The 25,218-nt window shown below is 36.6% G+C and overlaps 1 protein-coding gene across 2 annotated transcripts in view; it reads left to right on the forward strand.

The window, feature by feature from the left end:
* Positions 1-247: 247 nt before the first annotated feature.
* The window catches only part of nkain2 (sodium/potassium transporting ATPase interacting 2), a 1,184,136-nt gene continuing 1,159,165 nt past the window's right edge, over positions 248-25,218 (forward strand). For both annotated transcript variants that reach the window (XM_028797243.2, XM_051924104.1), the window contains exon 1: positions 248-1,488. In XM_028797243.2, the coding sequence (XP_028653076.1) occupies positions 1,435-1,488 (54 nt within the window). In that variant the 5' untranslated portion in view covers positions 248-1,434. The remainder of the gene's footprint in view (positions 1,489-25,218) is intronic.

Raw genomic sequence — 25,218 nt, forward strand, 5'->3', positions numbered from 1 at the left:
TGCACTGATTAAAAACTAGTTGTAGGACTCCTGAAACATATGCTCACGAAACTGAAGATATTAGTGGCGCTGAATGGCAGTTTCGTTCTGGATAAAACTGGAAAGAAATGGGCCAAAGGGGTAAGTAAAAAATATTCTTCAGCAAAAGTTCAGGTTAATTACTTTTGAGGTTCTCAATGTTTAAGCAAGCTTTTTCTTTGCAAGTTAAGGTTAGCCACCCGGCGCTCTCGTATGACTTACTGTATACTGGCAAGGCGTGTCCTCACATCTACGTTGGGGAAATTGGCACTACAGGAGCTGATATCGCGCTCCTCCTGTGTGTACCATCAGATGGTGGCAACTATATGAGGCGCCTCTTTTAGCTGTGTCTGCGCGTCCTGCCGATGTTTCTCATACCGTACATTGGAGGAGTACGAGAGACACGACGACAGAGACAGAAACAGAGAGAGAGAGTGAGTGAGAGAGAGAGAGGGTAGGGAATGAAGCTGGTACTTAAGCATTCCAGCGAAAGCCTATGAGTTGGCCGTAGCCTCACAATCATCAGCGGCAGCAGCAACCGGCAGCGATCCGCTTCCTGCCCTCACACGACGCTCCGCGTTACTTCTGCTTGTACAGTGAGGGATCACAAAACACAATTCAGCCGAGGTTCGGTGCTCCGAAAAACTGTATATTTCACCACTTTACTTTTCCTGGAAATAAAGCGGCAAGAAATTAGCAGATGCCTTCCGTTTATTCTGACAGGTAGGAGTTTTATATGTAGCGCCTGTCAGAATCTAACCAGAGAAGGGAGGAGCGACCCCCTCCATATATATATTTATACATAGGAAGCAAATGCTGCTTTGTTTCACCTACAGGCTGTGCTGGAGCGATTAGTAACACTGTAGCCTGATCCGCGCTCAGCATCAGAGCACATTTCATGGAGTTCTTCAACCCTTTATTCATCATTTGGAGTACTTTTTCCTCCTCTTGGAGTGGAAATACTACTGGAAAACTATAACGGATTAGGGTGGGAATAACATCCAGACTGTGGAATACGTGGAATTGCTTTACTTTCTCGGTATTTCAGACTGCCAGAAGACGAAACAGTAGCCAAAGCCCCGGCGCTGCTTGACAGACTTCGAGGCCTTTTTATTCTACTTGTTATTTAAGAAGCCAGTTTAATTCGTATTGTTTGAGTCCGGTTTCTTAATATCTGTGCCCTTATTGGCATAACACTGCTTGCCAGCAAGTGTAGGTATGCGGGAGGAGACAGCCGATAATTAATGAACGGTTGGCCACGCACAGGTCCTAGTGCGCGTTATGTAACGGGATCGGTGTTCAGTTCCAAAAGTCGCTGCCGCAGGCAGGTGCACCTCTTGTGTAGCTGGACAGGACAAACGCATTGGATTTATTTGCCGGCTGCTTGGGAGGTTGGAAATTTGGCCAGAAAATACGATGGGTTGCTGCACAGGCAGGTGTACGCTTGTGTTTATTTGCGTGATGCAACTGGTAAGTAAAAGTTTGTTTTTGGATTATTTCGTCGCCTGTCACGTTTGACTGGGCGCTGCTGAGTTATGTTCTCGCACTCCTCTTTCGCGCAAGTCCAAGCAGCATACTTTCGTTGGGTATTAGTGTACACAGTGTATAAAATATTAATATTTTACGGCTTTATACATAATTTTTATAGCCATTAAACTTTTTATTTTTACACGTTTTACTTTATCTACCATGTTTGCTTCAGCGGTGTCTATTGTATGACAAACTCTTGGATTACATTAGCACGCGACAGTAGCTTCAGTGTTGTTTTGAGCAATAAAACTAGGAGGGCAAGACTAGAAAATTGGTGCGCATTAGGAAAAGCGTTAAAGCTGCATGTTAAAATCACCCGAATTCGGTCATGGAATACGATGGAAATGGATTAAGAGTGGACATTATCATTCGATATCTGACTGATTACTAGAACACAAATACCAAACAAATAAGCAGGGCTGCAAACCATTTCCATTATTGCATTATGCAACACCGAAGTTCAGTAAACTAGAAATGAGCACGGCTTATCTGCCCCTTTAAAAACCACCTCATGTATTAACCAACTCCATTAATACAGCTTCTTTAAAGCGATTTATGAGATGCTGCCCGAAGTCTCTTTTTGTGATATTAGCAGCTCATCCCAAGGGGTGGTGTGGTCCAGTAATTGGTCTTCACTGACAGAGCTTTTAAAACGATGTCCAGATATGTGGCAACACTTTTTAAAGTGTATGAGAGTTGCCTTTTGAGTTTTAAATGTCTATCACAGTCCATATTTGTATTGAGATTTGGTGTTTTGGGGCAGTTCCTCGCTTATGAAATTGTATTTTCATTTTCGTAAGCAATCCGATTGCACTTTATAGAGAAATTCAGTTACTTAGTAATGCTAATAGTAAAGGCAAGTCTTAGTCATTCTGCCTACGGGAACCTTTCTCGGCATTTAATTATGGATTACTTTTACCATCTGTATTTTGTAAGCCTAAGTATAATTATTATTTTTATTTATTTATTATTGAATACAGTGTCATAGCAGACCTCGCAATTTTAATGTATTTCTCTTTCATGGAAAAAGTGAAAAAGTTCTTCCTTAGCACAAGCTATTTAAAAAAGACATGTGTCAGTTATAGTTTGTCAAATTTAAGTGTGTTTTGACAAATATGTGTCATAGCTCTATGAAGTTATTATGGAAAACACATTTTTTCTTCCATTGTCAAATGTTGTACAGTATATGAGTGGTAGAGTAGGAAAGTTGCAATTTAGTTTCAATGTAGTGATAAAGTCTTTAATAACAGTACTCAGTTCAAGAATAAATTTAACAGTAAATGATTGTTTTATATGGTCAACTAGACAACTGACAAAATAGTATAATATGTGTTACTATTCATGCTACACTGGAACATAATATGTGCATTATCTAATTTAGAAGATGCAAACGCAACTGGTTAATGGGAAAATAATTAAGAGCAGGTGACTTAATGCTATGCCATGGTGAATATATGCATTAACTAATTTATTTTACCAGCATCAAGCTGTACAGATAACGTTAAAAAGCACAAATGTGGATTATGGAGAGGCAAAGAGTATTGTGTCCTTTGAAGTATTCTAGGGGATTCAAGGAATTAAGCTGCTGGAAAAGTTGTTTGATCAAGTGATGGTTTTGTGACATTTTGTTCTTTATACAACCAGCATACACTCTTGTGTATAAACCTTTAGTAAGTGGGCATTCTGCATCCTTTACTATCTTCATTCTGTGCTGAATTAACCTCAGTGTTACTTCTGGCAGCAGCACAAACTTTCGTGCAGCACAGGAGTCTCAAGGTAAAAAAGTATAAAGGAGTGTGCCTGGTATTGTGCTTATGCCTAAACTAGAATGTTTTGCTTTTGGCATATGTTAGAAAGTATGTTGGCAGACAGCCCTGGAGGAATGATTGGTGCAATTACAAAATACTGTACAGTATTGCTTTTTGGGAATGTATATCATGCTTTTTTAAGTATTTTCAAGAAAACTAGTTTAAGACTTATTGTGGAGCTAATGCTGTGTAATGAGTTCATGTGTATTTAACTGCATTGTCACATTTAAGATTTAAAGGTTTATGTTGAGTGGTGATTTCAATTAGGTACTGTATATGTAAAAAGATCATTTTTTTGATAGCTGTTTCTGATTAGGTATAGTAACAAATTATGATTGCTTGGTTTTGTTCTCTTCAGTATTTGATCTGTTGCGTGGTTACACTATGACTGAAACCCTTTCTGGCGCTAGGACTTACTGGAGATATCAGAGACCTTAGAGTGGTACCAAAAAATTCTATGTTACATACTTCTTGTCTTGCTCAGTGAATATATGAAGTAGACTGAAAATTTTCTATGAAACATATACTCTATGTTTTGTACACCAGGGAATCTGGCATTGTATTATACTGTACTGAAAATGAAATGCATAAAAACAATTTAATGTTTTATATTATTTCTCAAATTAATTTTTTATGAGGAGTTTTAAAGAGAAGGAATGCCCATATTTGAACAATAAAACTGATGCCATTTGAACCTGATGAAGCCTTCAGCTTTCATTTGTACTTCCTACCATATCACTGCCTCTGCACTGGCTGCCCAAAATCTTAAACACATTTGATGGGTGGGAACCATTTTAAGGTGTTGGCTGTCATCAAAGCATAAATGTCAACCACTCCATTTGTAAGGAAGGGAAAAATTATTGAAAATGCATTTGAAGTGTGAGCAACTCACAGAAAGTTTTGGGAGTTTGAAGATCAAATTGATTTTTACACCTTTAATGAACTGTGTTAGCTGGGGTTGCACTTGTTTGTAGTTCCAGCTTATAATATCTGCAGGAGGCGTTAGCATGGATATAGAAATATCTGACAACACATTCTTCATGTTAGTAGTGACATTAAGAAATACAGTAAATCCTGGCTAAAGGCAGATGTCTTTTCAGTTGCAATTGAAATAGTACTGTAGTTGAATTCAATCTGTGACTGTTAAATTACACTTAGAAAGTATCTGTTCGATGCACAGATCGATTAATTGAATTTTACAATTTTAAATCAGTACAATGTAATGCTCATTTCTGTGTCTAACCTTTAATGATACTCTAGTCTTTAGGAGGTGTTATGTAAAATAAAGTATTCCAGATTGACTGATTGAATAAGCAGGTGAACATTATATTAATATTATTTTATACAGAAACTTTACTTTGCTTTCATAAAAGAGAAATAGCCAAAGCAATGGAGTGAGATCCTTCAATTAATACTGTTCACTAATGACAGTTCTTTTTTATGGTGGGTATTAAAGCTGGTTGTAGTTGTTAGAGCAGTTTAACTTTATTGAAACCTTTTCAAATGGGGTTCCTTAAGGTACCATGCATTCAAGAGTAATTCCAACATGTAAGAACTTAAAACTGGTCACTCTTTCTTCAGTTCCATGTCTGTTTCTGACAGGTCCTCCTTTTCTACTAGTCAGTACCTCCATTTCTAGTTTGCAAACAAATGAAACTAAACTTTGTGATTTATCATGCTGTCAAATCACCAATGGCACGCACCTAACAGGAACGTACTGACTAACCTCTTTGGTTCTTTTTTAATGGAGATAGGGAGAAATGTCAAAATCAACTCTACACTTGTAACCTGTTAACCTGTCTTTCCTTCAAACCTCTATGGCACGCTACTTGCTGTGTGGGGCTGTTTTTACTTTCAAATCTTTATTTTAACCCAGTTAACCACCATTAGAGGACTTCACAAAGGTTCCCCTTTGTACCCTTGAAGGACCATAGTTAGAAAAGGAATAAATAATGTAACCTCACGGCCCGCTAGTGGTAGTTAGACAGAGAGACTGGATGTAAACTATTGTTTATTTGCATCAGAATCATTAACATTCTCCAATAAGCATGTACATTAGGTATAGGAGTATACACTGATATTTGACTAATGATTTTGAACTGCAAAGATCAGAGGTGCTCTTGTTAACTTGGACTGCCATAGAGTAACCTTCTGATTATAATAAATGGTCTACAATTGAAAAGCCTCACAAAAAAACCCTATTGGATATATAAATGTGTGCCACATGTGCAGAGAGCACATTGCTCATTTAAAAAAAAAACATAACCTGTTTCAAGAGAAAAACCTTTCTGTAACTTTAGATTACACGTTGGCATTTAAAGACATCAATGGATGAGTGGTAAATGTGAATAATATGTTGTTGCAGGTTGCTGTGCATGCTCTCTGTTGTTCATTCACAACATTAGTGTAGGAGTTGATGTAGGGCTGAAAGAATTGGCAGTTACATTCATGAAAATCTGAATAGCAATATATGCATTTGAAGTGAACAATGTGTTACACCCTGTCATAAGGACTGCCATTAAGAGAGCTGATGATGAAGAGACACAGGGAATTCAGAAATTTGGTACTCAAAACAGCTGAATCAACAATTAACCTAACAACATAAGCAAAGCATGGACAAAGCTACACAACATTCACCTTCTCACTGCACATCTAAATGAGTAACTAAAGTAAGTTAACATTATTGTTTAATTGGAAATGCAAACCTAGTATATACCCAGACCACAATGCTTATCTAAACTCTATTTGCTGTTGTTGTGTCATATAATCATACAGCCATAAGCCTGACTGATTAGGATAAAGCAGTTTGTTCTGTAGAAGGAAGGAAGACACTTGGTTAAAGGTAGCACATTCAAGTGTTTTGGATAGAAAAGAGAGTAGAGATCTAGGTATCTTTAAAGATATTCTGTAAAAAATGCAAACATTTAACAACAAAGTTAAGAGCAATTGTAAACCATCATTTAGTTCATTTTATATAACTAATACAGTATACTTGCATGGATTACTCACAGATGTAAGATACAATCAAAAATAGTTTTTCCACAGATGCTAAAAAGTTATCTTAGTGGAAATTAAAAAGAGCTTGGCACCAGAATTGAGAAAGGACATCAAAATAATTCCCAGGATGAAACGTGTCAGGTTGTTACCGGAAAATTACAGTAAAATGGCATATTTTTTTTGGAAACAAGGATAAATATAAATACACATTAAACCAAACGTTTCCAAACCTATTATCAAAATGATTCCTTAGTTTTAGAATGCTCTGAAAATTATTTGTGCTCTATAAAACATTTATTTAAATTTTTGCCAAATTTACTAGGCTTTAACTCTAAACAAAAATTGTGGCTGTTTATGTCTATTCAAAAAAATGATGAGGACTTCTGTTGGACATATATGAATTACAATATATTAATTAGCAGAGAAAAATGAATTTAAACTTTTCAGACTTCTTGCAAAAAAAGTAATTTCTGGGTGTTTTTGTTGAGTTAATACTGTTTTAGTGCTGTAATTGATTTAAAATTAATTGCTAAGCATTATTATGCATTTTGTCTCTTATGGGAAGATTTCACTTCAGAGGTGATTTTCATAGCATGCAATATTAACAAACAGTTTTTCCACTGAATGGTTTTTAGGCATACAAAGTTACGGTAATATATATAGGTGATACCTCACTCTATTACAACATTTTATGTAAATGTAGTACTAGTATATGTTTTGATATGCAAAGTAAACTATTAATATTGTGAGTGAAAACAATATTAAATTCAATTTTCATTTTCGTTTTGGTTTGTATTGGTTGCTGAAATGTCATTCTTAATATTTTCTGATTTGCAAAGTGTCTCATGAAGTAATCCAATGTTAAGAGTTGTTTTGCTATTGACTGTTTTCTTTATATCTGCAAAAACGTTCCAAACCCTGGCATGAAAGGAAAAACCCTGTTATTACACAACAAAAAATGCATTATGCCCTTGCATTGTTTGTCTTTATGCTAATCAAAAATATTTGGTGGTCATTTCTTATTCTTAAAAATTCTTATGTTGTCAGTCATTTTCTTCATATAAATTGGCACATCAATATATTGGTCAAAAGTGCAGAAAAAAGTTTTATTTCTTTTCTCAATATTTCTTTAATTGGCTTTATTTATTTCTTGTGTGCTACTGTAATCAATAATATACTTTTATATATATCATGTTTCCTAAGTGAGATTCTGATCTGTAAAAGGAGGTACAATAGGGGTCCCAGTTGCCATTGGTTGACACTTCATGTATGCTATTGCTTTGAGTCTGTATTCACCTCACATCTTGGGCTGGTTGAAAGGATAGAATAAACACCGAAGGAATGTGAATGTTTCTTGATGATGTGTTATCAGTAATATGAAGGATATCTCTTCATTGCATTGGAAAGCTTGTGAAATACAGGTGATGTATTCTTAATGTTTTTGAAGAAAGGGTGCAGACTTTTATTTCAAAAAAAGCAGCATTTTTTTATTTGAGATTAATGTTAATAATGTCAGCTGTCAATGAGATAACTTATTTTTTGACTTTTTAAACACATTGATCCTTGGAGGCCAGTTAAACACACTAAGTCTGATACAGTATGGTTGTGTCTGTCAGTTCATTATTACTGCACTCCATACTGTTTTGTTTTGATTGTAAAAATCAGGTATTCATAAGATTAGTCTCATGCTGTAAGGAGCTGGCAATGGTAGCACTTCTTAATTTTTTAGCACCTTTATATAATATTTTAACTTGCTACATTTCTTAAGTACAACTTTAGATTTAACTTCCAGCTTTCAGTATGGTGTTCTTTTAAAGGTTGCATTAGACTTTTAGCCATTTAAGTTACTTTCCAAATATGAATCTGTTTTCTCAGCACATTTGTCGCAGTGTATAATTAAGATGTACTGAAACTTTGGGCACAATGAATGAATAATGCTTAGATGTTGGTCCATCGCAGGGTACATTTATGCTCAAGTACACATTCATTTGCACCATCCATCCATCCATCCATCCATCCATCCATCCATCCATTTTCCAACCCGCTGAATCCGAACACAGGGTCACGGGGTTCTGCTGGAGCCAATCCCAGCCAACACAGGGCACAAGGCAGGAACCAATTTCGGGCAGGGTGCCAACCCAGTGCAGGTCATTTGCACCAGCAGGATCTAATTAATGATATCAGTAACATCACTATTAATAAATCATTGGCCATGAATTTTGTATCCGTTAGTCAGCATGTTATGCTACACTTACAACTACATAGATTTCATTGAGAAATGGAGAACATTTTTGAAAAAGTGGGGAAGATGGAAGTGGCAGACGATTAAGGTCATGTTTGTAAAATTTTTGGTAAAATATTAGTGGAATTTACATTGCAATCTTCTAAGAGGAAATGTTTCTGCAAAATGTATATCAAAGCTGAATCTGAGTGTCACACACTCAGCTCATAAAAAGAAAGCAAGTTATTACCATTGCAGAAGATGGAAATGGTTCAGGGTCCTGTTGTTCAGGTAAAATTAAAAACAGATGGTAAAACAGTTCAAGAACAACATGTGCACTGAAAGATAAAACTGCTGCTAAACCATGTCAAATAAGTAAATATTATTTCTGCAATTCCAGAATAATTCAAGCCTGTTATGTACTAAGCTTGATTAAGTAAAACGTCAAGGGGTATCATGTTTTTTCATATATTTTGAAATATGATGCTATGTACAGGTTTTTCCTTATATGGTGAAGGTATGGTTATGTGCTCATTGGTTATAAAAAAGAGGGTGTGGAGTTTATGGAATAAGTTATAAGGAGACAGGTGTGTGGGAAAAATATATAAACTCTGGTGGTTATTTCGGATTTGTCAAAGAAAGTTTTCCTGTTGTTCATCACTGTTTGGGACTGGCGACGAGGCAGGTTCAAGTCAACACACTCAAAGCAAAAGCATCAATGGCTCAAATAGGAAAAATGTTCGAATACGAAGAATCCATAGAAGCCTTTAGTTCTTACCTAGAATGATTGGAGCTCTGGATGACAGCAAATAACATGCCAGAGGATAAGAAGGTCTGTGCTTTTTTGTCTATGGCAGGTGGAAACACTTACAGCTTGTTAAAAAATGTGGTTGTTCCAGCTACTCCAAGTACAAAGATGTACAAGGAGCTGAAAGAAGCGCAGATAGCACATTACAAACCGCAGCCTTTCATTATAGTGGAGAGTTTCTGCTTTTATAAACAAAACCAGTGTAAAGAGAAAAGTATCGCCGAATATGTTGTGACTTTGAAACAGGTGGAAATGAATTGTAATTTCAGAACTTTTCTGAATGAAGCACTGCGAGATAAGTTCATATGTGGCATACACTCCAAAGAATTACATAAAGAACTTTTGTCAGATGTAGGCTTAACATTTCATAAAGTCTGTAAGACAGCGCTATCTATGGAACTTGCTGCTAAAAATTCAGAGGAGCTGGTTTACAAATCCATTTTGCAAATGGAGCTGGTGCAGAAAGTGTGGTGCTTGGGAAAATAGTCTTCTTAACAAGAATATCTAACATTGTCATTTTAACAGTAAATGACTTCAAGTTCTAGTGAAAGTGGAGGAGAAGACTTTAATAATGACAAGAAATATTATTGCTGTGGGGGAAAGGATGATGTCCAGATGTGTAAGTTCAAAAATGAAAAATGCTTTTCATGCTGTAAAACAGGTCATTGTGCCAGTGTGTGCAGGAACAAAACCAAGAATAAAGAGGTAGGAAACTGTTTTCTAAAAAGAAAGAGGTGGACTCAAGTGACAGTGACTTAAGAGTCTGCATGGTCTTCACAGCCATAATATCAGTGACTTGGCATAAACATTTTATGGCGCATAAGCAACTGTAAGAAACATTTATAGATTTAAGAACATATTCAGAAGAGAGAAGTGAGTTGATAGGTAAAACAGATGTGGAAGTAAAGTACCAAGAGCAGTTAGCAGTGTATCTGGTGGTTGTGGCTAAAGGAAATTAGGCAGCCCTAATAGGGTGGCTAGATTATCGACAGTATTATAGCCACTTTGTGAGTTGTTACTGAATGATAAAACCTGGAACAGGTCTTCAAAGTGTAGTGCAGCCTTTAATCAATGTAAATAAAGGCTGGCCACTAGTCGAGTACTGGCCCATTATTATACCCAAAAGCCCTTATGCATTTGGAGTAGGAGCTGTGATATTACATGTAGAAAATGGCGAAGAGAGGCCTGTAAGCCTTTGCATCAAAAACATCAAGCTCTAGTGGGAAAAATATGCCAAAGTTGAAAAAGAGGCCTTAGCTTTGATTTTTGGGGTTAAAAAATTCACAAATATTTGAATGGCCGAAGGTTCACGCTGATTACAGACCACAAACCTCTGCTGTCCATTCTGGGTCCTAAAACAGGAGTGTTTACCTTGGCTGCTGCTGGAATGCAGAAGTAGGCTGTCATTCTTTCTGCATATAATTATGACATTCAATACAGAAAATCTGCAGAATGCAAAAATGCTGATGCTTTGTCAAGATTACCTCAGCAGCAAAGGGGAAGCTTGGAAACTGGGGACATTTCGATGTTCATTAGCACAAATGAGTTTTCTAAAAATACTATTGATATTGCAAAAGAAACCAGACAGGATCCTATATTATCTAGAGTGCTTGATTTCACTTTAAATGGGTGGCCAGAGGAGATGCACAATTTGCAGTTTTAACCTTTTTTATTCAGAGGCATTGATTCAGATGTATACTTTGGGGTAGCAGAGTAATTATACCACCTAAATATTCGTGGGTGATTACTGGAAGATTGCATGAATCACACCCTGGAATGTGTAGATTGAAAGCATTGGCTCAAAGTTGGTTATGGTGGAAGGGAAGGGAAAAACTGGAAGGGAGGAAATGAAAAATGGATTAGAGAAAATGTTTGTAGAAAAAAAGGGGCAAGGAGTTTTGTGGTCACAGTAAATAGAGAACTATGGCGAGTTTATTTCGACCATCTTCTGAAAGCGGAAGCCACTGTGGCAGACAGTGAAATGTGGAACCTATGATTTTCAGTTCACAACTTTCAATGGCTGGACAAAAGGCAGTTACCTCATAAATTCAAAACAGTCAAAGCAACTCAGTTATAGATATATTTGTCCAAGGTACACAAGACTGGGGAACCCTTTCTGGATGATGACCATTTGGAGGAAGGGAATGCACCAATTCCTAGAATGGAAGAAGCAGGTCTACCAGTATTTTTAAAAGAGTGGCACTATTCATTTAGGGAGAAAAGGCCTCCACAAAGACTCATTTATTAAGAAGCTGACTAATACATTAAGATTATGGTAGGAACTCCATTCTCAAAATAAGGTCACAATAATCCCTTGAAGTGTGGATTAAGGTTGGGAGCAGTCTACTTCCATCCTATAGATAAATAGACTAATATATCAAATAAATAAATAAATGCATAACTTTTAAAAGTAAGGGGAGGAGTGTTCTTTATTAAGCTTGATTAAGTAAAATATCAGTGGTGAAATGGTGAAATGTGGTGTTATATACAGCTTATTTTTTATGTGGTGAAGGGTATGGTTATGTGCGCATAGAATTGTATGGAGCAAGCTATAAGGAGACAAGTGTGTGGGAATGATATATAAGTGTTAGTGGTTATTTCAGATTTGTCAAAGAAAGTTTTCCTGTTGTTCATCACCGCGTGGGACTGGTTGTATTTAGAAGTATAAATGAAGATAAGAAGATATAACAAAGCCCACACATTTTGTAATTCACTGAAAATAATATAAAATTACCAGCAGCAGTACGTTTAATGTTGTCTTGCTGCAGACACGAAGAGGTTGTTGAAGAATTTAGGTAAAATAAGATCTAAATGTAAACAAAAGAGAAGCAAACTAAAAGTTTTGTTTGTAACAGTGAGTCAAAGAATTAATTAAGAAAATCTATATCAACAGTATAATCCTCCCAACAGGCACAGCCAACCCTTAAAATCCAGGCTCGGGTCCCTGCTGCCATAAATATCCCCAGCAGGGCGCTGCACCAAGCCTTGTCCCTCTGGCTTCCACTGCCACTCCTCGGCCTTACGTGGAAGCCCACTTGAGCAACGGGTCACTCCAACAACCTGAAGATGCTCAGCTGGAGTGACCCCGCTGCCTCCTTCCTTCCTTCCTTTACCTTTAATCTCCATCTCACGTTCTGTCTCTTGCCCCCCCACCCCTTCCATGCAGAATTTCATTTAATTTGTCTGATTGGGTGCAGGTGTGGTACTCTGCCTACACCGAGATGTGAATGAGGCATCTGACTGATCCACTTGCATTTGTACATAAGAGCATGATCAGCCAAGCACCCCAGTCAACCCCAGAGCAACTTGTGCTCCAGGACCAGATTATTTTTTTAAAAAACTGCAATTCACCACAAACCTCTTACCACACCCTCTCCTCATGAAGCTGTGTATGTAGGTGACAGTCAGATTTGAAAGTACAGTTTGTAAAAGAGGTTTTTAGGGCTGTTCAGAATTAGGTCTTGTACAAATTTATCTCTTCCCATGAATATAAGGCGCTCCATTATTTTCAGCCAAGCAATATGGTACAATCATATTTGCTCAGACCCGACAGACCGGGATCAATAACTGCAGGAGCTCAGACAAGATTTCATCAGACAAGGTTACACCCCCAAAACAACAGACACTCAAATAAGATGAGCTACTGCTATACCCAGAGACAACCTTCTGGAATATAAAAACAAAAACAACAAGAACCGCATCCCCCTTGTTGTCACCTACAACCCACATCTTGAAACACTTGAAAAATTATAAAAGAACTTCAGCCAATACTAAACAATGACCAAACACTGAAAAATGTATTTCCTGAACCTCCCCTCCTGGCATACAGACAACCACCAAACCTTCAACAACTAATTGTCCGAAGCTCCCTAAGTGAACCAACAGAAAATGGCACATCTCCATGCCTACAGAAAAGATGCAAAACATGTGCCCACATCTATGATACAGACCGTATAGTTATACCACACTGCCGACTTGAGCATCACATAAAGGGATCATTTTCCTGCAGATCATCTAATGTAGTCTACCTAATTTTCTGCATGAAATGTCCTGACACTGCACTCTATGTGGGAGAAACTGGACAAACACTCCGCCAGAGAATGAATTTACACAGGTTCCACATTAAACATGGCAACACAGATGTTCCTGTAGCGGCCCACTTCAACAGCCATGGACACTGTGAGAGGGACTTTAAAGTCACAGTGCTTATGGGCAACTTCAAAACACAGCAAGAGAGAAATGAATGGGAAGTTAAACTCATGCTAAAATTGAATACATTACAACATGGATTGAATAGAGACAAGAGTTTACTGGCCAGATATGAGGATTGTTTACATCTCTCAGAATGACAGACAACCTGTCTACAGATCCACGTTGTTTTGAAAAAACTCATTACAAACTTCAAAAGACTTTGTTGGACAGTTATCTTATCCAGAGATCTTGACAATACATTGTTCTTTTCTCTCTTGTTAAATTAGCCCTTGCCTGAATGAATCGATTAATTTTTTACATTTAAAATTTCTCATTTAAAGATTTACCAATGTTGTTTCTTGTCCTAGAGTGTGTATGTAAACATAGGGAACTCCAGTCTCTGTATTACATGTTGCCTAAAGAAGGGACCTGAGTTGCTTCGAAAGCTTGCATATTGTAATCTTTTTAGTTAGCCAATAAAAGGTGTCATTTTGCTTGGCTTTTCTCTATATGAATATTGTTAAGGAAGATGTTGAGGGACAAAGGTTGGTTGTTGACACCTTTCCTGGATGGGAAGCCATAATGGAAAAACATATATTAATATATTTTATACATTTCTGTAATTGCTTTAACACTTCATTTAAATTAACTGCCTAATCAGGACTATCACTTTTTAGCAGGGATGGATATTTTCTTTGGTCTTCCAATTGAGAAAATATGTAGGGTTGCAATTTGCTGTTCATGCTAAGTGCCTTCAAAACGATTTTGGGCTGTAATCTGCTTTGTAGTAAAGAATAATGTAATGTAAAAATTGGAATGTTAAAGTTGTGCCTAAGTTTTTTGGGTGTTAGTGTAACTGGTCAGAATACCTAAATTACACCTCTGGAAGCAAATCATTAATAAGTATCAGTTTGTCTGCATCCTATATTAAATGGAAAATACAAAGCAAATGAGTCAGTGTCATCTAAATCTTTGAAAAAATGTGTGGGCGCACTGGTTCACACAGAAATATTTAAAATATTCAGCTACTATAAATTAAAGGGTCCAAGGTGACCAATTATGTAAAGTGTCTGTAATGTTTCTATAAAATGCCTATCATCATTTTTATTTTAATGTGCTGTACTGTTATAGTGTAAATTAAATAAAGTGACTGATCAAACATTGTATTTCATGATGCTCAACTGTGTGGCATTTTATAACTTTTTGGTAGGAACAAATTTGTCTGAAACATAAGTAATTAATGTGACATCAGATTTTTCTCTTTTATGTAGCAGTTTATGTTTTTCCTCTGCTGATAAAAAAAAAACACCTTAGAGTGCCGTTAATTTTTCCTGAAATTATTTTTTGTTAGATACCATGCTGTGCTAGTGTCAGTACATTGAAGCCCAGGGGATGGAGGTGTAGTATTGCTGAGTGTTTCTTACATCTTTATTGTAATAAAGCTTCTGGAACCACAGTCGATCTAATAAAAGCATCAGGTGCAAGGTAGTGACTAGACCAGGATGGGATGCTAGTCAATGACAGGGCAACTGTTCACACCAGGCAAAACCAGAGAAAACTTATACACACATAACTGTACTGTTGTATTATTTATTTGTGAAGTTGCTTTATTTCATATTTAACAAATGTTGCACATAATGAGTTTCAGTGTCACTTTTGCTATTTTTGTAACAGATTAACCACCTGTCTTAAAATTGTAACTTTTTGGTGGTTTTAAACTTTAATTGCATAGACAGTAACAACTTGGATTTTAGAACTTCCAGATATCAGAAGGTTTCACTTTGGAATAGAGAACTAAATGAAAGACCTACTAGCATTGTTTGATTGTGTGAGTGATCTACTGAGCAGTTCTGACATTTTATTAACCACATATCCATATTAGTATTGATGTAAAATTGGTTTTAGTTTTCAGCATTCTTCATTTCATAGTCTTATTGAATAGATTTTCCTTATCTAAAAGTTAAAGATATGTTTTTTAATGAAATGCAATTTATAACACATGAAAAAAAGTCACTTTTCTTGGAGTGAACTAGAGTCCTAGGCTCTTTTATGTTCAATTTTGACACAGGGTTTATTGAAAAAAACAAGCTGATGGTAATCTCACAGCCTTTTTTCTGCGTTGGTTAACAGGGATAGCACACATAGTTCTTATTGACTGCTTGAGTCTTTCATCGGTCCACATCCAGTACTTCTCTTGTTCTCTCCTTCACTCCTCTTCTTCACTAGTGTCTTGAGATGCAAGTCAATATTAGATCTTCTGCTATCTTCTAGGTATGCCATTGATTGAACTGGAAAGAAGATAGTGGGAGTAGTGGGTGCTCCACTAATGCCAGATCTCCGGTTTTATTTTCAGTGTTATTCCTAGCCTCCAGCCATGTAGAAACCCAACCTCAAAAATTGAATATTTAGGCCCTGATGTGTTTGGAGTGATTATGGTTCCGTACATAATATTTACATTCCTGAATGCAAGGTGTAATGCCACAAAGCATAAATGAAGCAAAACAAAACAAAAATACATGAACCACAGTGCAACTGTGACAGGTGTCTGGTCGTACTTACAGGTAATCTAATCTAGACACCATTAAAATATCCGACTACACCACCCAGTTTTATTAAGAGACTGGGAACTCTTGAAATTTACCGATAATAGCACACAGGTTTCTTTAAATTGGGTGGTGAGTAAACACACAATGAATGACACAGCAGAACTTTTAGGAAAAGCAACAGTAGCTTCTATTACACAAGACAATATAAAGTACATGAAAAAGATAAAGAAAATATAAAAATCTAATATCAGGGACAAAACCCTTTTTTAATAAGGAAAGCACACTGTCCACACTCTAAAAGTCCATTAAAAAACACAAAGTGGAGGATACAACCTTTAGTGGTGCAGAGTCCAGTTGGTGCACTGTTACCCCAACAATTAATCGTCCAACTGTCTACGGATGCACTTTGTTCATTGGACACTTGTTTGACAACAGAAGTTTTGTCAAATTGTTGAATCCCTGTCAGCATCTCTTCGTCATTCTTTTTTTTCCACTCTGGGCTCCTTGTGTTGCTGCGACCTGGGCAAGCCTTGCTTCTCATCCACCAGCTTTGCTTGGTCCTTTCATGTGGCTTCCCTCTCTCACTGGACTCCCAACCGGAGTCACAGTATTCTCAGACATGTTCATTTCTAAGACTGGTAAATACAAACATTTTCCAAGAAAGGAGAAATTCTTTTATCACAATTTTGTATTGCTTGTATATTTAAGCAGTTAAAACTTCAAAGTGGTGATTCTTTTGCAAGACAGCAAATACCTATATCCTGTAGACAACCATCACAATAATCAGTAACAGGATTACCCAGGAAATTTGTCTTCTCACCCCAGTCCCAACAATAGCTTTCTATTGCCTCTTCATCTACTGTGTTTTAAATTTAATATTTACATGTTCCTTTGCCTAAGAGAGAAACAAAACCACCCAGTGTACAAAAATGTCCTCCTCTGACACAACACTAAAATAATTTTCTGATATTCGCTGTAAATCACTCCATCTATTGTATATGTATACCAGATATCTCCACCATACTAATTGTCTGATCATTTGTTAATTCCTCAAATCTTTCTTGCAGCCAATGAACATGACAATTGATGTTCTGCTGTGAGTGGAACTACGCTCCAAAATCTGTCTTGACTGTTTACCATACAACCAATGAAATGAAGAAAACTCAATGGAAGATTAAGGAAGTTCTAAACAGAAAGATCTTCATTAATCTTCTCTGTCTGACCATTACTTTGCTGGTGATATACTTTTGTTTGATTTAATCAAATTTCTACCATATTATAAAACATTAAAAATGTTAATTGTCTACCTCAGTCAGAAATGATAGTTTTAGGAAAGCCAGGCAGAGACTAATATTCTTCAAAAAATCTTTTGTAATTGTTGATCTGTGGTAGGGTGAACAATATAATTGTATCTTAATCGCAAATACTAATGCAGTATACTAATCACAAAGAGTGGTGATTACTGTATTCCATTTAGTACTCCTGTACTGTCAGAGATGGATCTTTCCCAGTTAAAAACTACTCTAAACAGTGAATTGCGGAACCTAAATCACTTGAAATTTTTTAGATATATTGCTACTAAAATAAAGAGAATCATTCGTAATATGGCATTATTGTATTTTTATTAGCGATGGTGCTTTTTAAAATGTTTACTTTGCATACTGTTGCAGCACAGCACTTTTTTATTCAGCCATCAGAAATTCAACACATAGTCCAGTATATGAAAAAATATTAGCCAAGTTGCACCAAGTCCCAGCAATGTTATGTCAGCGACACAGAAAACAGTTTCCTGTTTGCAGTATAACACTACTGTTATCTAGCAGGTTATCTAAAGCAAAGTCAATTGGCAAAAATGATAAGTCTGTTACTGATTAAAACTGTGCACAAAGGAGGTTTTAAAAAAATGAGTCAACAACCAGAGTAAGAGATTCATTATCGTTTCCCTTCAGTAATTTTTCCTATATTGCGTTGACTTTATATCAAATGTCGGACAGAAATTGAAGTGAATCTGAAACGAGTTTCACTTTATGCAACCACATCTGATTTGTGGTTAAGTAGGACTATGGAAGCATGCTTGAGCATAACAGCTCAATATATTGATAAGGAATTTATGGTGAAAAGTAGATACCTGCAAACAGCATAGTTTTCTCAAGAACAAGGATGCAACTGTTAAAGGATCAAGGGTCACACTGGTTATCTGGGGCTTACACTGCATAACTACAGTTAACAGAGTGAACACAGACAATGGTGTTCTTGTCAGACTGAACTAGACTTCAGCGTTTTGGCAATAGGTTTCACTTAGGGATATAAGTCACCACTGTGCATACCGTGATGGTTATGTTGTTACAAAATTTCCATATCTTGCATTGGTGACAGTTCATTGCTCGATAATGTGCAAATGCTGTGTAAGCATACAGTGAACTTAAAAGTATTTAGACAGTGATGTTTCATTTTTTGATTTGATGGTGCTGTATTTTTTTCTAATGCATGCGTAATAGACAGCACACGTAAACTGGCATCCTGACAGGGATTGAACAAGGACCCTTACCTGGCTGGGAGGCCAGTGCAATGTAAGGAGTGGAAGAGATGAGCACGGCTGAAAATGATCTCCCCTAATACACCAGATGGCAGTACCCCTGGGTTGGGATTCCCACACAGACACCTGCAGAGCATGGTGGGAACTGTAGTTGCTTGGAGCAGCCTTTGGGTTCTGTGTGAATATTGCAAGAATTAAGAAACCCTTTTTATTATATCTTGGCTTGTGCCTGTGCAATTCTGTCAGAGGTTGGTGGTGCTGCAATACCCCCTAGTGGTTATAACAGGATATAAATGACACAAGGGCAGTAAAATGTAGCAGTATTTTATTTAAATATTTCTTGAGCTTCCTGTATGTTAATATCATTACATTTAATGCTTTTCTAGTTGCTACAGTGAAAATATCAGGTTATTTTTACATTAATGTCTCAATCTTACATTACTTTCATTTAAGATTTTGTTATTTCCTTTCATTTGGAATAAACATGCAACCTTTGTTTTCTTAATAAAGCAGCTTAACTTTTCCATATTTAACTTTTTCCCACATTTTACATTTTCAAATAGTGAGTGTTGGTGATGGAATGTTTTCCAAAAGTAATATTTGTTTTTAAGAAAAAATGAATAATTATTTGAATATCAGTAATTTACTATACAGTATAACAAAAAAGTGAGTGATTGTAACATATTATTTTAAGCAGTAAATAATATTTACTTCATTTAAGAATGTCACATTAATAATGTTTTAAGTAATTTCCTGCTACATTTAGCTTCTTCTGTAGTGTATCTGTTCAGAACTTAGTATATGCAGTTAGCAACACAAGATATGTATTTTATTGTAGTGTTTTCAATTGAAATAATTAATTGTGATTATAATATCAAGGCAATAATCATTAATTGTGAATTTTGTGATAACTGTGGAAGCCTGAGCTGAGGGAAGATTTTTCATACAATTGACATTTGAAGTATTTTCTGCAATAACCAAAATTGTAGTATGATGTTCTAAAAGAGGAAGGTCAATGATAAACTCCTTTGAAATTCCCTCCATTTCAGTCAACCTCGAGGAATTACCAAGGAACCTTTTTCATTTGCTGCCGGCTTAACAGGTCATAATGTAGTTCTGAATATCCTATGTTATGTATGAACCTATACGTAGGGTTTTTGAATACCTGTGTGACCCTTCACTACTGAATCACGTTTCCAAAGGAAAACCTTTGCTCAGGCAACAAAAAGCATAATCTTCACTCCTTCATTAAGGAGGCAATTGTTTGTAGCAAGTTAAGAGGAACCTGTCCCGAAGTACGAATGAATTATTATGTGCGCCAAGAGATGAAGCCCCAAAAGGTGAAGCACATGGAAGTTGTCAAAACCAGAATAGTAAAAAAAAAATCACAATGCCAGAGCTATGCTGTTTTGTGTCATAAGTCATATTTTTCATACTTTCCCACTTGGGCTAGTGTGGACAGCACAAAGTATTGACTGTAAGTCTATAGTAAGTCTATTGACAAAGTAACAATTTTACACAGGTTTTGTCCAGTTTACATTTATATTTTTGTTTTTCAGTTGTTTTGTTAATTTTATATTTGTATTTTTTCATTTTTGATCATTATTGTATTGTTTTTATATCTGTGCTATTTTCTTTTAAATATATCATTACCTTTGAAAGGTACTAGGTTACAATGTACACAACCAGGACCCAGCATATGATGAAATGGTGCTTAACACTAGAATTACCAGAGCCTACGAAAAAACTCATAGATCCGGCCCACCTTAAATCGCTTCTTAAAACCTTTCTCACCTCTCCGCCAGCGTCTTTTGTCATCTAAATGTACTGATAAAGACAAGCTGCCAGCAGCCGGCTATTCCATCCCCCCAACGACTTAGAACGTAAACAAGCTTTTCCCAGCTAATGCCTTGATTGATTATCTGGGAGTGAAGTGGAGTTTTAGAGTAGAAATAATAAGATTGTTATTTGGAACACACGCATTTCATATGTGTTGCATTTCTACAGTAATCTGTGTAAACACATTGTTAAAACAGAAACGGTTTACAATATTCTAGTAGCAAATGACAAAATGTAGGCATAAACTATATAATATATGAAGCCTGAAGTCCAAATATCAAAGAAACACTTTCACAAAAGGTACAAAAAAAAGCCACCGCCAAAAAAACCCGTCTTAGTGTGAGACATTGACATGACTTAACTATCACTGCTTCTGTGGCGTAACAGTATCAGTCGCTGACTAGGAATCAGAAGGTCATGCGTTCGATCCTGCACAACTCCCTTTTGAGAAGTGTTCTTATTTTCACTATTTTAGAATAAAATGATACATTTGATTTCAGTCTGTAACAGCCGGTGTAATTTATGATATTTGTAAAGGTTAGCTTTATTTTTTTAAAATTCACTTTTCATTGTCTCAGTCGCGTTGAGGATCCATCCCTACCGCCCCCCACCTGACACTGCTGTTTTTACATAAAGACGCGCTATAGTTCTGCAGTGTATCACGAAACATACGACCGCGTGTTTTTTTCCCCCAGTATTGCCAGTCCCCACGTGTTGCTGTATGCTGTTTCTTTTGTACTCCAGGACATGCAGAGGAAAGCATAGTAAAGAGCAGTAACTTCAGCGCTATATGCAATCATCAGACACTCCCCATCGGACACTGCTGTTTTCACATAAAGATGCGATAAAGCTCTGCAGTGTACTTGTGACTGCATTGTCGTACCAATGCTTGCGAACTGAAGTGTCTGCATGCACTTTCGTGGCATTATACGTGTATTTTTTGAGCATGCCCATGTAGCTCAAACACAGGAACATATGTTGATGTAAAAGTATAACAAAACAAGTGCACTTTTATTCAAGACTATAACCGAAGAAAAAAGAAAGCAAGTTACAGTAGGTGGAATGCTAAGAACTGCTGATTTCCATTCTGTGCTATATAACTGTTAACATTTGAATCTGATGATTGCATATAGCGCTGTCTGATTTAGTGTGCGCAAGAACATGCAGGTGGCCAGTTGCTGAGTGCTACAACGCACATTTTAAAAAAAGAAAGAGACAAATATATGTGACGTTTTGAAGAAATCATTTTATGACGCGAATAGTACCAATCAGAAAACATCGTTGAAGTAATGCAATATTATTTGAAAACGAACAGCGTCAGGTTGGGTGTGAAGTTATACTGGCGCTGTTTGAGTCAGATCAGAAGCTGAATAAGCTGAAAAAGCTCATGTTCTGACTCTAAGTAAAAAAGCATGAATTAATCAACAGAAATAACCGCGATTGACATTTTAAAGTTAACGATTTACAGTGCATACCAATTTATAAATTCAATGTCCGTTTGAGGAAAAAAAAAACACTTTCTTCAAAGCTGGGAATCGAACTCGCGTCTCTGTGGCACAGTAAGGCAGTGGTGCTCCAAGTCAGCAAACCGTCCTTATAACTTATTTTTTCAAGATCCATAACACACAGACAGACAGAGCACTGCGTAATACAGAGACAGACAGGCAGAGATATACAAATAAACAGGGAAGGCACATGTACTGAAAGAAAAAAAAATCAACATCAAAATCTGACTCTCTAAGTAACAGCGCAAGTACAGACACAAATCAAGTGCATGTGTGTACTGTATAATATTAACAAAAAGAGCAGCTTACTACTGAAAATGGCAAATATAGGAGTGAGTGGAGATCGAACCAGGACTCTTGATTACACTTGGTTTGCGTCTGTACTTGCGCTGTTACTTAGAGAGTCAGATTGGGGGAGGGGTGATGTTAGAGCGGGTGAGCTCATTCAGTGCTGCAGAAACAACGCGCATGTTGATTTTTTTTCTTTCAGTACATGTGCCTTCCCTGTTTGTTTGTATATCTCTGCCTGTCTGTCTCTGTATTACGCAGTGCTCTGTCTGTCTGTGTGTTATGGATCTTGAAAAAAATAAGTTATAAGGACAGTTGTTCATGTTAATTGCAGTCTCAATTGTTAAAAAAATATTTTAAAAGGAGCATCCCACATGAAAATATAACGATCTCATTAACTGACAGTGCATACCAATTTACAAATTTTATGTCCGTTTGAGGTTAAAAAGAAAAAAAAGAAGTAACACTTAATCCCCAGCGGGGAATTGAACTCATGTTTGTGAGGCAGAGAAAAGCTACTCGCTCTGAGAGGCAAATCTTAGCGCGCTACGCCATGGAAGCTGTTATATGGTGTGTGAAGCTTTTGTGGAAGTGTTTATTTGATCTTAGGAACTCGGGCTTTACACATTCTACATTTTGTAACATTTATTACTAAAATATGAAAAAGTTTCTGTTTTAGCAATGTGTTTACACAGATTACCGTAGAAACGGAACGCGCATGAAATGCATGTATTCCAAATGGCGATCTATTATTTCTATTCTAAAACTCCAGCAGTTCAGTCACTCCCAGGTAATCAAACAAGGCATGAGCTGGGAAAACTTAGTGAACGTTCTGCGACGGTGGGGGATGGAATAGCCGGCTGCTTGCTGCTCCTCTTAATCGGCACATTTAGAAGACAAAAGAGAGGTGAGAACGGTTTTAAGGTAGGCCGGATCTACGAGTTTTTTCGTAGACTCTGGTAATTCTAGTGCTAATGATATTATATTTAATGCTACGTATTTCTTGATATCGTTGTGCACGCAACATAGTTTTTATTATGTTTGAAGTCCATGTTGTCTCACGGCAGTAAGGATTCAGTAGTAAGATAAATTTTACTTCTTCTGTCCATAAACAGTGGAATAGTCGTTATCAAAAGATCTTAAGTAATGTATCTCACTACTTATCCCTGATAGAGAACTGTGGAGTGGCTCACTAGCCCTGTCTATGACCACTCTATCTTTACTCCCTTGTCCTCCTCTCTTTCTGTGAGGTGTGGGAATGTTGAAGGGTTCCTCTCTCAGTGTTGGTCTAGTGGGACTGTCTCTCTCAGTTACACCTAAAAGGTCCTTCAACTAACAACTCCATTATTAAAATTCCTCAAAGAGAAAAAATGTACGTTTTAAATAAGTTATATTTCCATCCTGCCAACCATGCCAGTTGTCACCATGAAGGGAGAGATACACCAGCCAGCGTACAGATTTATTAAAACAATTTTTTTATGTTTAGAAGCCAGATTACAACATGTCTTCTAGGGTTTGACTAGAGTCTTAGGTGCCTTTTCATTCATTTCAAACCCAGTCTTTCAGATAAAATAAGCTTAAATACACCTATTGCAGTGTTTTTTTCTTGCGCCCTACAAAACAAGAATAGGAACCCTCTGAGATATAGTGTTCTCAAAAAAGGGAACAATCTGCCTCTTGAATGGGATTCTTTTTATATGGTGCATGTATCAGTTGACTGAAAGTGGAACACACAGGACTAGGAGATGACACAAAGTCAAAATCAGAAACAAGATTGAAATGGAAATAACAAATAAAAACAAGTAATGTTTCAACTAAAATCAAAACATTAACCAAAAATCTAAGTAGTAAGACGTGCTAAAATTTGTCCATTAATTTATCTATATCACAAATGGTGAATGTCCTGTCACGGAGCTATTTAAAGTGTCACGGTGTCTGACGTAATTGACATGATACTGTAGACTGCAGCCCCACCAACCAGGATTAGAGTCCTAGCAATTTAGCCAATGAAACGGTGGTGTCTGTGAATAAAATAAAATGTAGTTACTGTAGCAGTAAATTAATTAAAATAAAAAAAAAAAAGTTTTGAATTCTAGGAAACAAACAACAAACACAAATAGTTAGAAATGTTCCCTGACACATAAAACTGAGAATTACATATATGTATTTACGAAAACCACAGAATTAATTTATACAAATCATCCCACCTCCTAGCAGTAGTCTGGACTCAGACTACTATGTGTAAACAGCTTTAATAAATTATAAAAGTTAATTTGTGTAACTGAAGCGAATCAAGGGTTAATTAAAAAATTTAGCATCATTCCAGAGGTAATGATGTCTGTTACTTAGAAGAACAACCATACTGTATCCTTAAATTTTGAGTTAGATTACCTGGAGTTACAGCGGTCTCTCGTGTAATGCCCTATGTAATCTACCTTAATGCAAAGAATATAACTGAATCTATTTATGCCTTTTCAGGTGGCCTGTATGCTATGGACAACCATTTTTAGAATGCAGAATGATTTAAATATACAATTATAGCAGAGGAATCTTATAAGTTTAAAATATGAGTAAAGAGCTCACATTTCTGATCACGTAGTAACTGGCCTCCAGGGGAATGCTATAGGTTATCCAACATTATAGTGGCATTGAATCCTATAGAACATATGTGTAGCCTCTTGAAATTAAAATCTAGGTTAAACATTTTGCAAAGGCATAGGTAGTGAAGAAGAATGCACTGTGTGGGGACAACAGGCAACCACTTTCTTGCTAATTTTCTCAGAAATAAAAAAAAAACACAAGATGTTTGGAAAAAGAAATAGGTGAACACGCTGTCTTTCCACCTTCCTGAATTCGATCAAGCAGATTTGGGAAACTTTGTGTCCATGACCATATTTATAATGCACTTTCAGTTTCTGCCATCTTTACAAA

Source organism: Erpetoichthys calabaricus, chromosome 3 (genome assembly GCF_900747795.2).
Source record: "Erpetoichthys calabaricus chromosome 3, fErpCal1.3, whole genome shotgun sequence".
Lineage (NCBI taxonomy): Eukaryota > Metazoa > Chordata > Cladistia > Polypteriformes > Polypteridae > Erpetoichthys > Erpetoichthys calabaricus.